This window comes from Ixodes scapularis, unplaced genomic scaffold (assembly GCF_016920785.2).
Source record: "Ixodes scapularis isolate PalLabHiFi unplaced genomic scaffold, ASM1692078v2 PGA_scaffold12__126_contigs__length_90152505, whole genome shotgun sequence".
In the NCBI taxonomy this organism is placed as follows: domain Eukaryota; kingdom Metazoa; phylum Arthropoda; class Arachnida; order Ixodida; family Ixodidae; genus Ixodes; species Ixodes scapularis.
Genome location: NW_024609838.1, coordinates 71,028,977 through 71,046,024, shown reverse-complemented (window position 1 = coordinate 71,046,024; position 17,048 = coordinate 71,028,977). Strand labels below are relative to the sequence as shown.

The 17,048-nt window shown below is 47.8% G+C and overlaps 1 protein-coding gene across 3 annotated transcripts in view; it reads left to right on the top strand.

The window, feature by feature from the left end:
- LOC115320357 overlaps positions 1 to 16,218 on the top strand; it is a 278,131-nt gene extending 261,913 nt beyond the window's left edge. For all 3 annotated transcript variants that reach the window (XM_040218735.3, XM_040503964.2, XM_040218736.3), the window contains 4 exons: positions 2,981 to 4,191; positions 6,434 to 7,941; positions 13,038 to 13,194; positions 15,035 to 16,218. In XM_040218735.3, the coding sequence (XP_040074669.2) occupies positions 2,981 to 4,191; positions 6,434 to 7,941; positions 13,038 to 13,194; positions 15,035 to 15,124 (2,966 nt within the window). In that variant the 3' untranslated portion in view covers positions 15,125 to 16,218. The remainder of the gene's footprint in view (positions 1 to 2,980; positions 4,192 to 6,433; positions 7,942 to 13,037; positions 13,195 to 15,034) is intronic.
- The last annotated feature ends 830 nt before the right edge of the window (positions 16,219 to 17,048 follow it).

Here is a 17,048-nt window from a genome sequence, read left to right as displayed (position 1 = left end):
GATCGTTTTTCTCCTCCGCTACGGTATCCCCGTCGCAGCCGCGCATGCGCGCCGCCAGTCTTGTCTGCATTGTTCAAGGTCTTCTGGCGGATTACGGAGCGCTATCCGGGTGCTTAGCGGGCTGCGGAGACGGTCTACTAAAATTCCCTAATAACGCTGTGGCTAGCGTTACGTCCGTACGGATCACCGAAACGCGTATACCTACCCCCCCCCCCCCCCCCCCCCGCCCTCCTCTCTCTCCCCCGTGAACCTAGGGAAGGCGGAGATTTGGACGTAACTTGGGTTATGTTGGACGTAACGCTAGACACTTCGTAATAATAATCTTTATTGGCTCAGGAGAGCCGCGGCACTGCACAAAGGCAACACCCCGTACCATGGAGGCCCAGGCTCCCGAGTCTAGTGATGGTGATTATGATATGACATGTACAAGTACGTTAGGCTTAACAGCGGTCTTCGCGAGGCTACCATGGGCTGCGGACTTTTAGCAGGCCGGTCTCGAGCCCTGACGAGGGGTCCCAGCGTGGAAAGACGCGTTGGCAACCCGCTCTCTTATAGGGCGTTCGCAATTCGCTCTCTTAGTGTCGTCAGCCTCTATTCTTAGCCTTCCCGCTTGATTCCACCGTTTTTAGCGCAGGCGGGCGAGGGAAGCTTTCCATGGGCAATATTGTCAAGTTACGTTTTATAGCCCTTCAAACTCTCGTCTGTCCAGTCGCTTAACTCACACGATGCCATTTATCCGCGTTTTAGCGCCCGCAGAACCTCTCTGTCGGCGTCAGCATGATGCCTTCGTTGACGTGGCCTCGACACGGTGAGAAACGCGCGGCGGGGGAACGCGGTAGTCGAACGTTGATAGACCGACTCTAGACTCGCTGATGAACTCTCCAAGTTGCCCGCATCGCGACACTCGGTGAGTCCGCCGGGCGGACGGAAGGTGTTGCGGTGGTGCGCACTGCCGACCGCGTTGTCCGCGATGACCCGTATCTTGGCGAGCACGGTGTGCGCAGCGTGGTGTGCGTTGCACGGGTGCGATTAGGGGCTCGAAGAGCCCCGCTACCCGGTCATCTTTCCGCACGCGAGGCATCGGGAAGACAATGGGCCGCCGCGCGGACCGAAAGTGTTACTGGGACGGGGGCAGGCGCGTATACGGTCGTTATACGGCGCCTTCTTTGGACATTCGTGCGCGTGGAAGATGCGTCTGCCACCGACTTCCGTCACCTGACGCTATGCAGGCCGCTGCCGCGCGTGACTCGCACGGAGCGCGAGAATCGGGACCGCGCATTGTTCTTGTCCCGAACCTTCGGAGGCTGTTGTTGTTCGGCTTTTGTGTGTGTCTTTCGGCGCTGCGCGGCTACCGAGACATTGTAACGGTCTCAGTGGATGAAGTGGGGCGACTTTGCGTGTCGCGTTCGCTTTTCCGCGTGTTGCCTTCGAGGCCGTGTATGTCCCCTCGATGGCTACCTTTTAGGAAGCAGGAAAAAGGGTTGGTTGACTCGCGGGTGTGCGATGTTTCTCAAGGTACACGCGGAATAGCTTTTGTTTTCCGAGAATGCCCTCCGCAGTGTGAGAGGCAAAATTGACGTTATAGCTTATGGGAGTGCCTTGATATTTCCACCCTTCCTCGGTGCGGGTGTAAGCATGCAGGAAGGCTCTTACTCCAGCTAGGTTAAACGCAGTTGAAAGTAGAGAACAGGTTGGGGCTAGCTGGCTTTTCTGTACGAGGTGAGAAGTGGGCCTTCCTGGAATCGTAAGAATGCCGCCCTCGTATTCGATTCTATGTCCCCCGTTTAAGAAGTTGAGTGCGAAGAACAACCAATAAGGAAGGCTTGTTTCTTTTTAAATAACAGCGGGAATAGAGTGGGTCTCTCACTGCAATTCAGTCTCCAGGTGTACACCTTTATTCATTGTGAATGCTGGCCTACGATGCGCCATTATTGTCGTAAAATGTGTAATTGTTGATCAATTCAGACATCGGGATTCTCAAATCCCGCATCAAATCCCGCTCGTTAACGGTGTTGCATGACTGCGACACCGTTAACGCAAACAAACGATACCGTTTTTTTTTTCTTTTTACCTTAAGACCCGAAATGTTGTCATAAAAAAACTAGCAGTGTAATCGAGAAGGGTCATGAAGACCACTAGCCGAAGTGGTAAGGTTTGGTGCCCGCCGATACCTTTCAGAGATAAAATGTTCAAAGGCGCCGATGTGTTCGGATTAAGGCTGTCGCGCAGTGTATCATTTCCTCCATACAAATATATATATTTATATATTTTTATGGATAAACGTAATGAATTCCTTGCGGATGGATGTACCGAATTTTCCTAAAATATTCGTCCATCCATAAAAGCCCGACTCATGAATACGAGGGTAGGTAAGGGGTTCGAGCGGCTCATTCGCTTCACGCGCAAGGAGTGGGTGCAAGTTACATTGCTTGAAGAATAAGTGGGAGTCGCTGCCGTGACATTAATGTAAACACAACCATTGCTACACTAAAAAATTCCGAGTCATACTCGTTCTGTTTATTGCCAATTATAATGACCTCGGCCGTCTTTTATAGTACTAAATAATTAATGAAAATAGCGCGAAGGACAGACAAGGACATGAACACAAAGACGAGATCAGCGCTAACCCACAACTGCCGTTTTAGTTAGTACAACTAAAATTAAAGTTGTTCTTATCCAACTAGCCCCCCCCCCCCCCCCCCCCCCTTTAATATTTTATATTCTGTACCACATGTTTCATTTTTTTTTTTTTTAAATCCGGACTGTTCTTTTAGGTTAACCGTTTTGAACACATCAAATATTCTTTGGAAGGATTGCGCTTGCTCTCGGGCTTCATCGCTTCACTTGAATACATCTGCAATCCCTCGCACACATTTGGATATCTTCGCTCATACGATTAGTTCATATCCTATTCAGACTCAGAAACGCACACTTTATCCGCGATTTGCTGAAGTTCCGCTCTTTTTTTTTCTCGTTGCAGACACCATAGACTCCCCTGCAGTCCACCCGAAGCCGGAGCCCTGGAACTCTGCCACCATGACTGACCAGGAGGACCACCAGCTGCTCGGCTTCGACGACAGCCCCGTCGTCATTCCGGAGCCCAAGAAGGTCTCTCCCGAAGTGAACGGTTCCGCCGTCCAGGTCACTAAGGCCGAGCTCATCCTCAACTCCCTCAACTCGGAAAAGAGCCTCCAGAACGGGAATCACGAAGACGCCGCACCGGTCAAACCGAAGGATACCAACGGTTGCTCCAGGGTCGAAGATGTGCCGGCCGATGATCAGGCCAACGATCATCGGGCCAACGACCACAATGCTGCTACTCAAGCCCATACCAGGGACGGAGAGCCGCTCTACAGTGAGGTTCCTGAGGACAACATATACGAGGAGGTCATTCCCGTCCATGAGAGGAAAGTTAACGGGACCACGGAGACAGTGCAGGAGGTAGCACCCAAGACGACGACGGAGCTCGTGTCGAGTCCCTTGTACGACGACTCTTCGCTATCCAGCGAGTTGTCCGCTGAGCTGTCTCCACCACCGTCCAACGTCGGTGACGGTGCCGGTTCCAACGGAACCACCCTCTCAGACCCCGAATGTGACACGATGATGACTGTCGGGTCAGCCCCGGAGTCGCAGCTTCACGGGATGGACGTGCCGTTTGTGGTCATCGAGGACTCGACGCCGGTGGACTCGGACCAGTCCAACGACGAGGTGACCGACCCTCCCGTTGTCCAAAGCCCCGTGCAGGTAAAGGCGGAACCCGTGGAGGAAGCATTGGTCGAGCCGACAATCTTGCCGGTTGTCAAGAGTGCCCCAGAAATTGAGGTGCAGCCGGTCGAGCCGCCGTCTGAGACGTCCCTGCCGGAGACACCAGTTCACGATGTAGAGGAAGCCGTGGAAGAGACGTCGTCTCAACCTGTGATTTACTCCGTCACAGAGTTCACCAAGGTGGAAGCGGTGCAGTACGTCGAATCGGAGATGGCCGGTGGTGGTGCGACCTTAGTTGAGGACAAGTGCAGTGTGAAGGACTCCGAGTGTGCTGACCCGTGTGTGGGGGAACGCGAAGCTGAGGGGATTGTGGAAGTGAAAACGATGGTACACACAGATGTTCCTGCGGCCAAACAGAGCATGAAGGTGGAGGTGGGCACCGGTGATTCTCCTCTAGAATGCAAGGTGACCTCGGAGCCTATTTATGTAAGTTTTTATCTTAACCATCTTATTTTCCGAGTTCCAATCCTCGCATTTTCGGCATTGCGTTAACTGTTCTCCCCTCAAAAGAAGGAAATACATTTATCATCCGAGGAACGGAGCGAACATCGGCAAGAGTTTATAGAATTCCCTTTCCAAACGTTGAAGGACTTTTCACAAAACATAACTCAAGATACCTTAAAAAAAAGGTTTTTTTTGTAGTTACTAGGGCTGGGGGCGTCGAGTAATAAGTTTAACCCGATTAATCGCCGCCCTTTAATCTATTAATTAATTGTTTTTGTTAATTCCCACGCATTCTTGTTCTAACAAAGTCGATATTAAATGTTTTGCCTTTGCTGAATATGTAACAAACTGCACAGTACAGTTTCGGATTTTAAATCAGTTTCGATGTGTGGGTTAATCCATGTTTGCGTAATAAAAGCGTTTATTTTTTTTTCAAAATTTAACCGAAATTTGGTAGCGTCACGTGTCACGTGACCCTACCGAGTAGACCACGCGCACACGGTTGCACAGCGTGGGATCGAGCGTGGGTTGATTGAGAAGGCTTTGCTCTCTGTTTTTTTCCTTTAGTAAATCGAGATTTTTCTCGTCTTCAGTTGGCAAGAATTTACAAATTATTCATAGTAGTTGCAATCCTGGATGATCAGTCAGTGTTTCTACGTCGGAGTCTCCATATAGTTTGACTTTGAGACAAATCTCAGCTCTAGCAGGTGTACCAGAAGCTTCCATCTCTTCTGCTGACGATAGTCTGATGCACTGGGTACCGTATCTTGGGTCGGAAGACTCCACTGATGGTGGTGTGGATCAAGACTCGGGTTTTGTTGACCTTTTTGCGTTGAACCTGAAGCCACATCGTTACCTGACGTACTGATCCTCTTCGCTTTGAGTACAGGAGCTGTCTTCGGTTGGAAGCCAATCGGAATGTATTTCGCTCACTGATACTGAGGTCTCTTTCGGTATGTAATTTCAAGCCGGGAAGGTTGTATCCTTAAAAAGACCCCTGGCCTGCTTCAGTCCTTTTCTCGTTTCTTTCTTTCATGGGATACCCCACTTTGTTACCTTCGGGAACTCCTAGGTTTGTTCAAATCAAGATTTTCTCGGGTCTGGTATTTCAACGAGTATACTGCGCTACACTGTTAGCGCGAACAAACTATCGCGGTCTTTTATCTTCGTTTTTTTTTTGTTTTTGTTTTTTTGTTTAGGATTAAAAGGTTATCATCAAAACTTTAAACTGGGAAGTGTTCCTTTGGGGCAGTAACGTAAGCGGTAAAGTTCGGTGCCCGCCAATACTCTTTCGAAGCAAACAAAAAAAGCGTCAACGTCGTGTTTGCGCACTGTCGTGCAGTGTAATTTTTTTTACCCCTCTACTTGGTGTTGTAATATGAGCGATATATTGAAGCACTGTTTCTTTTCTTTTTCTTTTTTTAAGTGTACCTTATAATTAAAAACCACAATTTTATCTTACTAGCAGTGGCGTGCTGCTTTCATTACAGTTTTCATTGAGTGAACACCACTTATATCTAGATGGAAATACTTGTATGATTCCAACTAACATGCGGATTAGCCTTATCAAACCGAGCGCTTCGAACTGTAGAGAACTTAATTGTATAATTTCATATCGCAATGACGGTGTCCATTCGTAAGACACTAAGAATTTCTCTTGGTTCTCGGGAACTAACGTTTAAGTATCTTTTCGATTATGGTAATTTCCTTTTTTCACATTTGTCCTGAAATTTGCCGCCATGCCTGTGCGCTTTCTTTTTCGTGTATAATAGTTATTCTGTAATTTTGATTATGTAATTGGTCAATAATCCTGAACAATTTACCGCTTCTACAAAAGGAAAGTTATATTTTGTTTCAGTTAATTGCGCTATGACTGAAAAATACCTTTAAATCGTTGCAGGTCTTTCAATGACGTTGCACCTATATCGATATGATCTGAGTTTAGGATTGTCTAAATATCCCTTGGCAAAACTTGTTCTTGTCGGCATTCAGTCACTTACCCCACTCACTCGCATTTGCAGATGTGAGTTAATGGTGAGTTCGTAAGCCTCAAGAGCTCACGAGCTTGGGGTCGATGAGCGGCGTGAGGTTAAGTGAGGGCTGCGAGTTTGAGTTCATGACTTCGGTGACTTCCGTGGATGTATTCGACGTTAAACAATGCGAACAAGAAATAAACTGCATTGTGTTTTCTCTAGTGGACTGACTCGGCGCTTTCGTTTTGCAGGCCACTCCGGTGACTGCGCAGTCCGTTGCCCCTCCTGTCGTACTGGACGACATTCCGGCGATTGTGCAATACTCTGCTCCTCCGGTCGTGCTGGACGACATCCCGGCATCCCCTTCTCCGCAGCTGGTTGAGACGCGCCAGCTGAAGCAAAGCGCCGAGGACAGCATCGTGGCCAGGGAGATCCGGGCGCAGAAGGAGCGCGAGGAGACGATCGCCCGAGAGCGCAAGCTCGCCCAGGAGGCCGCCAAACTGTCTCCCGTGACCGAGAAGCCGGTGGACAAGCCAGCTCTCCAGGCCGACGCCATGCATGTCGTCAAGCCGGCGAGGCTCGCTATGTCGCAGGCGTCGCCGGCTGCTTCCCCGCAGTCCTCTTCGGTGCCGGCTCCGTTCCCCGCCTTCATCGAGAAGAGGTTCAGCTGCCCGTCAGACTCCAAGATCGCGGACGAGATCCGTGAGCTCCAGGAGCGCGAGGAGGAACTCCGGGTGCTTCGTGAGCGACTCCTGCTCCAGAACGAACCGGCTTCGACCAAGCCCAGCTCGGACGAGGGAGAGCGGGTCCACAGCGCTTCCAGTTCGTCACCCAACGGAATATCCCGAACCGTGAGTGTGGAATCTCTGCCCAGCGGCCAGTCTGGGCTTTCCTTCGCGTCTCGGAGGAAAGACAAGATCACCGTGCGTCCGCTGTCCGACGGGCTGGACGAGACGCCATCGCCGACGTCTTTCTCATCCAACGGGGAGTCTCCGATCGAGAGGGAGATCCGGCTAACGAGGGATCGTGAAGAGGCCCTTCGACGAGAGAAGGGGCTTCTGGGGCAGCTCCAGGCTGAAGGGTTCATCAAGAAGGGCGACACGGTGCTGCCGTCGTCCATCTGCAAGACCGTCAAGACGGGCAGCGTTCCCCGCGGACCGCCACCTCTCGGCAGCACGCAGAAGATTCTGGCCACGTCGAGGATTCAGCAGGAGATCGAGGAGCAGACCCAGCGAGAGATGGCGCTGAGGGAGTCCGGTCACATCCAGACCATCTCCCAGGAACGGACCGACTCGAGGGTGACGAGGATAGGCAGTGACGGTAGCACCTCTCCAACTGCTCCCGTCAACTCAACCACGACGTCTAAGCGGAACTCGTTCGACACCTCCCTTCCCAACGTGGAGATCTACGAAAAAACGCCATCGCCAACGAACAAGCTGTCGCCCTCGAGTCCGCCACTCTCGACCACGGCGGTCAAAGCCACCAACGGTCACGCCGGGAAGGCCACCAACGGGACAACGCGCGGTGTAAGCATGCAGAAGTTTTTGGCCAGCCGCGGGAAGGAACTGGTGTTCACAACTCCTCCGCAGAACGGCGGGTTTGCGGAGAAAAGTGCCGGGTTCGAGTACCGGGAGCTAAAGCCTCCGCAGCTACAGAAGGGGGTGGTGTCGGGCGATGCGCTGCGCAAGGGACTGGTGACTGCGGAGACCAAGATTCAGGAGGAGATGCGGGTCATGAAGGAACGGGAAGAGGAACTCAGGTGAGGGCACACTGTTCTTACATTTAATATGTTTTAATACATATAGGTATAATACTTCATTGTAAGGCATTCAAGAGAATCAGCATGCTATGATACAAAATCTCTAATCACAGAAAGAAACAAACGAGGTCGCCTATCAACATTCGATGCCTTGCAGTCTGGCGTTATATGTGCAATCAAACCCCGAGAGTTCAAACACGGCACGACACTTCCCAAAGTCATGTCTTGGTTGCATTCTGAGGCCTGTCCTAACTTCGCAGAAAAGGCTTTGAAGTGCCAATTCGATTCGAGGTACGATCGAATTTCGCTAAATATTCAGATTTTTGAATTATGAGGATTCTCTTCATTCAACTTGACCGTTTAGTAACAGCGAAAGGTTGTGCTCATCAGTGCCAGCTTAACTTGATTAGTTGACAAACGTTTTCCCCAGGCAGATTTTCCTATCCCCCGACATTCGTCACCACTTGTTTCGCGGCAGTTCTGTGCTTTTCTGCAACAAGAATTCAGCCTTAGCGTACTAAGAAAGTGACTCTTCAATGAACCGACCACCCCTGCTTTATTGTTCAGAACTTCAGCCATTCATTAGGATGAACTTCACAATGTAAGATGAACGTTACGAGAAGAACGCGAGATAGGCGTGTCCGTAAGTAACTACCCCGGCCAACCACAACCAGGGTATTATCCCCTAATGGCAGTAGTGAGCGACGCCTATATAATTGGGCTCTAGTTTGTTGCTCCACGTTTTTGCTCCAGATGCCCGAGTTTAAAATACGTGTTAATTGAGTAGGCGGCTGACATATTGTTTATGTTGGGGCCTCATTAGATTACGAAAAAAATGTTTCGCGCTACAAATAGGCTAGTTTACACCATTCAATTCCCGGCCTGCTTCCGAGTCATTTCACAATTATTTTGTATCAAGTTTATCTGATACATGTTTTGTTATTTTTGTTGGAGGAGTGAAAAATGGGATGTTTATGTAGAATTAATTTACACAATGACCGCTGAAGAAATACGGAGCCACTCCTTTCAGGCTGAACTCTTCTAAACTATTGGTTTGCTCATAACTCAAGTCCTTTGATGCTGTCTAGTTCGCAGCAATGGAAGTGCTGCGCAATTTGTGTCCAATAGCGCCATGAACGAGTGACAGCGGTTCATACCGTACCGTACAGCGGTTCATACCGTACCGTACAGCGGTTCATCGAAAGATCAGCGAACTTTGACTTAACTATGGTGTCAGCCTCGTTAAAAAGCAGCGTCACCTTTAAGGAACAAGCAATTCGTGATATTTGAGGGCGGTTATGTTTGCTCTTTATGATATTGTTCGAGTTTGCTAGGTTCATGAAACTTGGGGGACGCGTTTTTATTGATAGACATGTTAGCGGATAAGCTGGTTCTTGCTGGCATTTTACTGAAGTATTATTTAGAGGCTGAGTAAACTACCGAGTGTAAAATTGAGAGAGAGAGAGAGAGAGAGAGAGAGGTGGCGTGAGAGAAGCAGGGGAGGTTGTTCTAGCGGGAATGCTGAACTGGTTCCCCATGTAAAATTGAGAGGGAACAGAAGTGTCGCGTAGGTGATTCATTTTTCAACCATTTCTTTACTACCTATTGTAAGTGGAACCTATTCTGACCACTGCCTTATTTTTGAGAAGAAAGCTCTGTGTACCTTTTGCGCCATCTCTATTCTTATAACGAAAGGTATTAAGTAATTTGATCCAGTATCAAAAAAGGACCCCCAACCATCTGCATGGATGAACTCAGTTAGAGATGCAATCACGTTTTCATTTTTAAGTTATGTGCTAACAGATCTGCTCCGAAAGCGTCAGAGTTAGTTTCTTACCTCCGTCCCCTCCATTCAACTCCTGTGTCGTATTCTACGTTTTCGCTAGACATCGAGAAGCTAGCGATATTATCGGTTGGACCCTTCCTTCCTAATGGAATCAATATCATATGCCATTCACGACCATTGCACCTGAGACTTTCAAAACTTTTCTGGCATTTCTGAGAAGGGGTTTGTCTCTTGGCTTTTTATCTCCAATCGAGGCTTGTATAGTACAAGGGGAAAGTCTTAAAGCAAAATAAAGGTATTTGCATCGGATCTGGCCTTGCGCTCATCTTGAGTGAGATTGTTTTCTTTTGCGTTGATCGTGATGTTAAAGGGGCGGTGCAACGATATTCAATTGGAATGTTTTTCACTTTACACGAGCTTACAGGCACCATTGGGACTCAAGGATACTCGCACGCAACGCCACTGACCAAGAAACTCCTATGTTGCGCTGTAACTTCGAGCACAAAACCGAGCGGTTTCATTCAATCCCTCCTTCGCAAAACCTGATGACGTAGCTGGGCGGTAGCAGTACCGCCCAGTGACGATATTTGAATGCGGCTTATTGATTGGACCCGAGCATTGCGTGGGCACTCGATTTGGGCTTGTGATAATCTATAGCTCGAGAAGCATTCGAGTAGTGTCCTGTGTCCAATTGCTGCAATGACGACAACAGCCGAACCATAACAATGTCTGGAAGGCAGCGCGTGTTCTGTGCCTTGCCAACCTAAGCGCATGGCTATGATCAACATTGGCGGCATATGATCGACTCCAGATCACGTGGCCGCTTGTTCTGGCTGCGAGTTGAAAAGGTAAACGCTGCTCGTTTTTTTTGTTTTTTTTTTGTGTGTGACTTTGATTGCGTGTGGTGAAAAACGAACGGGTATTTCATAGGCCATTAACGTCAGGGACCCGTTCTAAGTGGTATTTACGAAAATTACAAAAATCGTTGCATCGCCCCTTTAAAGCGCACCTTGAGCAATTCACCTAAGATTGCGATGTTTTTCAATATGTGGATGACTGCCTTATCGTTCACCCAAACTCGGTCCCTTCTAGTTGTATCATGAACTCCTTTATTTCCTCATCGCCATGCTCTAATTTCTCTCATTACCCTACGCACGAAGGTCTACAGTACCTAGATCTTCGTCTTCATATTCTCCTCTCCGGATAATGCTAAGCTTTCCAACAACGTTCTGAAGAAAAAAAAAAAAAAAACTTCTTTTGTTTTGCAGTTTTAACTCTAAGATGGTTAAGCACAGAATAATGACCCCCTTTATCTCTTCTCGTGCTAAATCCTGTGACCATCTAGTGACGTTTAGCGTAGCAACAAAACAAGAGGCATCTAGGAGATCGGTGCGCGTGATTTGGGAAATTCTGTGGTGCTAGAGGTTGAAGAAGACAAAGTTACATAAAAAGAGTTGTCAGTCAGCGCGGTTTGTTTGAATTTTGCTTTATTTTTCGTGTGTATGGTGTGAGTGTTGTTTGCTATAGTGCGCTGTGGTGTGTGTAATCAAGAACGCCTCCTCGAGGCTGGGTACCCGAGCGATCTTCTAACTTTCATCCTCATTTGTCTAATATTAGATTCCGGAAACTCGTTCTCCTAGAAAGAAGGCGTCACATTTAGTCACCATCCTTATGTCCATAACTCCGCTCACCGCTTGAAGACCATCGCAGCGGGTTTTGATACTTCCGTTGTTTTCTCGTGCAAGATTCGCCTCAAACAACTTTGCATAAGGGTCAACAACAATAGTGCTCCGAAAAGTTGACAAGTGCTGATTGTTGGGCAAGTTGGTATGGTACGTTAGAAAACATGATTGCGCTTTGAAGACAGGGACATAGGAAGAACAGACACCACAGAGCGCTCTGTGGTGTCTGTTCTTCCTATGTCCCTGTCTTCAAAGCGCAGTCATGCTTTCCGAAAGGTTTTTCCATCAAACATGCCAACCCGATCGTCCCTGCAAGAACAAGTAGTGTACTCCATTCCCTTAACCAGCGGAGATAAGTGCAGTAGACAGACTGACACTTCCTCGAAGCAACCCGAGCATCCAGTGACTCTCTTCACGCTATTGTGGAGCCTAACCGCATTTGTTTGGACTGTGATCTGCACTTCAATCCAACCCGTGTTTTCGGGAAACACAAGGTTAGACTTGGCAGAGAAATACTCGAGTCCTATCGGATGGTCGGTTATGTTTTGAAAGTTAGCTCACCTCCCCTTAGCTTATCTAAGACTGAAGTAGACTTTCTGAGGAACGAGTTAAAGTAGTTAGTTTACTTCGAATTTGTAATGCTCCTTGTTTAGTTAAATGTTTTCTATTTCTTTCTTTCGTTCCTCTTTCTTTTCATTCTCTTTCCTTAACAGTTACTTTGTGTGCTTCTTTTTTTCTTTTCTTCCTTAACGAACTCTTATTTCTACCGGTTTTCTATTCTTTTTTTTAGGGTTTACCTTTTTTTCGGGGGATTTTGGGATCAGGAAGGGAAGGGCTAGCGCATTGAAGATTGCGTCATTAAATGTCGGTTGCTAGTTGAAAGAAGTGTTTTTCTTCGCCCCTGCATGTCTTATTCCCTCGTGCTTTTCGCATCATGCCTTTGTGTTGCCCTGCAAGTGAGCCTCTGGTACTCCTCACATGTTTGGAGTTCACTCGCGCCATTACGTTCTCTCGGTGATTTAGATTTAGTGTTGACATATTGAGCTCGATCAAAATAGTAATAGTAAAGAATATGTACCACTTGTCTTTCATGAAAGTTTTATACGTGAAAGGTAGGAAGATTACGTCCAGTCGTATTCAATCATTTGGTACTCGGAAAAAACCATTCACTGCCTACGTCAATTGGGTAACTACAGGTGTAGGGGCAACTCGTGCGGTAACAAAATAAATATATCTTCGGAAAAAAATATTTTCCAGTTCATTCTGCTGCTACGCTGTCATGGTAGTCTTAAAACCCGCTTTGAAAACCGCGGTCACCCTGCTCATACAGCATGCATGCAAAGCGTAGTGTGTTCGCTGCAGGCATGATAGAAGTATCTGCGGACACTCCCTAAGCATGTTCGAAGCCTATTTGCTTCATACATGCTTCGAAAATGTCTGCAGACAGTTTTTGTACGGTCAGTGGGACAGGCAAGACCTCAGACAGTGTCTGCACTTTGTTTTTTGTATGATGTATGAGCAGTGGTAAAGTAAGAATGCAACTTCGGATTCGAGGTTGAATGCTGGAGCGAGACGTGTTCTTGGTCCCGAGGATGTGCTAACGTACCTTCCCTTTGTCCCTGGTCCAGGCGCCAGCGCATTCGGCTGCTCGGCCAGTCGCAGCCGAACCTAAGCTTGCTGGAGAGCTGCGTGGACATGGACTCGGTGGACGGACACCAGCTCCAGCGCGTGGGGAGCAACCCCAACCTGCTCGAGTCCCATCAGCCCTCGTCGCCAGAAGGATCGGTGAGCATCCAACCCCCCTTTCTGAACACCACTCAATAGTAGTGCGCTAAAAGACTTTTTCCAAAACCCTATCGAGCTGCGTGGGAGCGGTCGCTATGTCCTGGGCACCACGGAGCGCGTCATTGGATCCAAGTCCTCACCGAGGGATGACGCAGCTGTCGTTTTCGACACGAGCTGAGTCGAGTTCACGATGGACGCTGAGTCAGACCTCGTGTCCCATACGTGCTAGAGTACGTGCCAGCGGACTTCGGAAATTGTCTCGGATGGAGCGTACTTTTGACTTCTTCGGAAGTATACCGGGTGCTTGTAAGAAAATTAAATCCTCCTTTGATGCCCGCATAAATTAACTACGCATCGCGGAAAGGTGATCATACACCGTGAGAATGCGACGCAAGTGGTTGCGGTGGAACGCGCGCAGGTTTGATGACACGATGTTACCCGGGTCCAAGAAAGAACACATTTTCTCCGAGTTCACGTCTACCTAAGCCTGATATTCGACAAACCAAAAGAAGACTGCTGCGGGTGCCTCTGACATTTAGTTTTATTATTTCATTGAAAAAAAAAATTGAGCGAAATTTTTTTTTTTCCTTTCTTGCTCGTAAGTTTCTTCTACTAAAATAGATGCTAGAGGTACCCACAATGGCATATCTTGGTATGACGAATATTAATCCTAGATGGACATCGGCTTGCAGAGGAATTTTGTTTTTCTGGTCTACCTTTCATCCAGGTAAAAAGCATGGCAGTTTGATATTTTAAACCCATGTTACAAATAAAAAAAACAAAAAAAACCGCGCGGTGTGGTTAAAAAAACCCGCTCTTCGTGGAAGGCTCGTCAAATTAAAAGGCGCTGGAGAAAACCAGTCTCTTGCGTTAAAGCGCGAAACACATGTACGACGAAACCGTCCGATCCGACGTCCGACCACGCAATACGACGGTCGGAGGCGAGGGTTTTCAACGCTCTCCGATGCTACGAAAACCCTCTCCCCCCAAGGTCATTTCGGCAGTCCGCGCGTCGGATCGGACGGGCTCGTCGCTTTCCGCCCATTCAAAAGTTTTTTTTTTTTTACAGAAAGAGAGCCTGGCTCTCTTTCTGTAAAAAATAAGGCCAAGAAACTTGCCAGGGTCTACGGCGGGCGACGACCCAGACGACAGGGGTTCAGTAGCGGGGTGTGTTTGGCGTTCGTATCGATAGATGGCGTCGGGAGCAGCGTCCGAAGGTGCAGCCGACCGCCGAGAGAAAGCAGACGACACGCAGACGAAATCCGTTGGCAGCAAAAGCGCTGCCGTTATGCAGACGCGTTTTTTTACTTCAAGTTTTGCTTTTATTGTCCGAATTTATTTTTTAACCGAAGGTATATTTCAAAAAGAATGTGTTCATTTTAATAAACCACAGTGGTCGCGAGCCGTCGTGATAAGGAGGTAGCGCCATCTATCAATACGAACGCCAAGCACACCCCGCTACTGAACCCCTGTCGTCTGCGTCGCTCCCCGCCGTAGACCCTGGCAGGTTTCTTGGCTTTATCTTTTACAGAAAGAAAGGTACGCCTTGTAATTTTACAAGAAAAAACCTACCTGTGAAATACACCTTCGAAGAAAAGTTTAGATTGCTACGTGCAGGCGTCGATTTTTACGGTCCAATTTAGATCGAGCCTGGTGACTTGGGCCACCCTATACTTCGAAGATGTCTGCAGACAGGTTTTGTACGACCAATGCGACAGGAAATACATGAGACGGTGTCTGCAAACTGTCTTCTGTGTGGTGTATTAGTTGCATGATCGAGGCTGTAGTGTCAAGTGCAGGAGAGATGCGTGTGCTTAAGCAGAGTGCCGCTCCATTGCAGGGATCCGGCAGCGCCGCACCCCGGCGCCGCAGTGCCCTCATCGCCCAGTGGGAACAGAGGATCCAGAGCACCGACGTTGCCAAGTCGTAGACGCCCATTTTTTTAATTTTTTCTTTTATTTTTTTGCTTTCATTAGGCGAGTGCGAGGTAGACTGTGGAAAACTCGGACCCACGAGTCGCTGCATTCCACCGTTTCCGTCGAGAAAAATGGGGTTTATTTTGGTTTGGCTAGAGGATTATAGACAGTATTTTTTTACGCATTTATCTACATGCCGCCTTCTAGACGCTTCCACAACGCGGCTGTCTCCCTTGGACCGCGTACCTTTCTATTTGTTTGCATAGTTTACGTATAGCAGATAATCCAAGTGCCTTCAAAACGAGAAGCATTCTGACATCACATATCCACAAGCTACAGCTAGATTTTTTTTCTCGATTTTTTTTTTTTAAAGAAAATATTTTAGGTATCTTGTGCTCTACACACTTTGTGCCCTCTCGCGTACCGTGTAGAATTTATTCTTCCTCGATTTTACGAGGCGTTGTCATGACCTTTGTCCTTAGTGTTCCGAAATGTACGGAACCTTTCCCGATCAGTTACTCGCCTCGCGTTGCCGCGGTAGTTTAACGGCCACTGTGGCAGTACTATTTTTATGTTTATCTAGAAAGAGAGTAATGTCGATGATGACGAGGTTGTAATTATCTTCGCTCACCGAGGTTGTGCCACGTCCCAAGGAAGACGGTTGTCCGAGGTCCTCCGACGTTCACACTGCGTTTCGGCCTCTGCACGAGACGCTTGGTTCGAGAAGACAGGTTCCCGATTCTTTCTCTCAACGAGGACTGGTTTCTTCAGAAGTGTCAAATGAATACGAGAGGCTGGATGAAAATGTTGTTGGAGGCGCAGCGTGATGGTATATTATGTCTGCTGGTGTTACGGTAATTGGTGTGGTTTAGTTTTATTTTTGTCTACTTTCGGTATAATCTCAATATGTAGCCTCATGCAAGCTTTACACGCGTTTGTTATTCAGCCGGCTTCGTTTCCGTCCACTCAGTGGAGGGCATCTGTTGTTGGCGGGCCTTGTGAGATAGCAATCCGACCGTTGTCGCTGCGAAACCGTTGAACTAACCTAGCTGCCTTTGCAATGAGAACTGTATTTTTATATGCACAATAAAGGAATTATTTTACCTGACCTTGCGGCATTCCATGTTTTCTTTTCTTTTTTTTTATGGTTAAGTATGTGGGAGTTAAACAAAAAGCCAAAACAGTTTTAAAAAAGTTTTTCAAATGGGCACCGTAAAATAACGTATGAATGTTTTTTTAGTGTTAATGGCAGGAACGACGTAGCAGAAATTACAAATCGGTCGCAGCTCCAACCCTTTGCTTTTTGCCGAGAACCCGAGAACACAAGACTGCAGAAAAATTAACAAAAGCGATGTCCTTTGTGGTGTCGGGTGATTCCTATTAGGCACTCACCTCACTCAAATTCCAGTGGGGGCGTCATGTTGCCTTTGACAGTTAAAAGGCAGCAGAGGCTTACTACACGCCCTGCTGCAATTACAACGTCCTTTCTTCATTATAAGGTCGAAATGATTTCTTCTATATCTTGGCCAATTCTAGCACGATAATTGAGCTGAAGAGAAAAACGAGAGCTTCCTTCTAATTTGCGTCTTTTGGGGCGTGCTTCAACTTCCCTTTGAAAGTGCTCTTAATGAGCTTTTGACCTCCTGGTGGCTTTCGCTTAAGGTGCTTTACGAAGCTTAAAAAACAAAAAAAACATTCATACAATAACCCCATGTGCATTCTAAGTCTACATAAAACGCACTATCGAATCCCACACAATTCCACTTTTGCGCCGAGATGATGCCCTTTGCACAGCCCCCAAACAACCTCCAAAAAGAAAAATTGATAATGAACTTACACGAGGACGATTTCATTAAATTTGTATTGCACTGTCCGAGCTCGCACTAGCGGGATACTGCTGAGGCTGGCTATTACTATCGCCGTATGTTGCGATGCTAA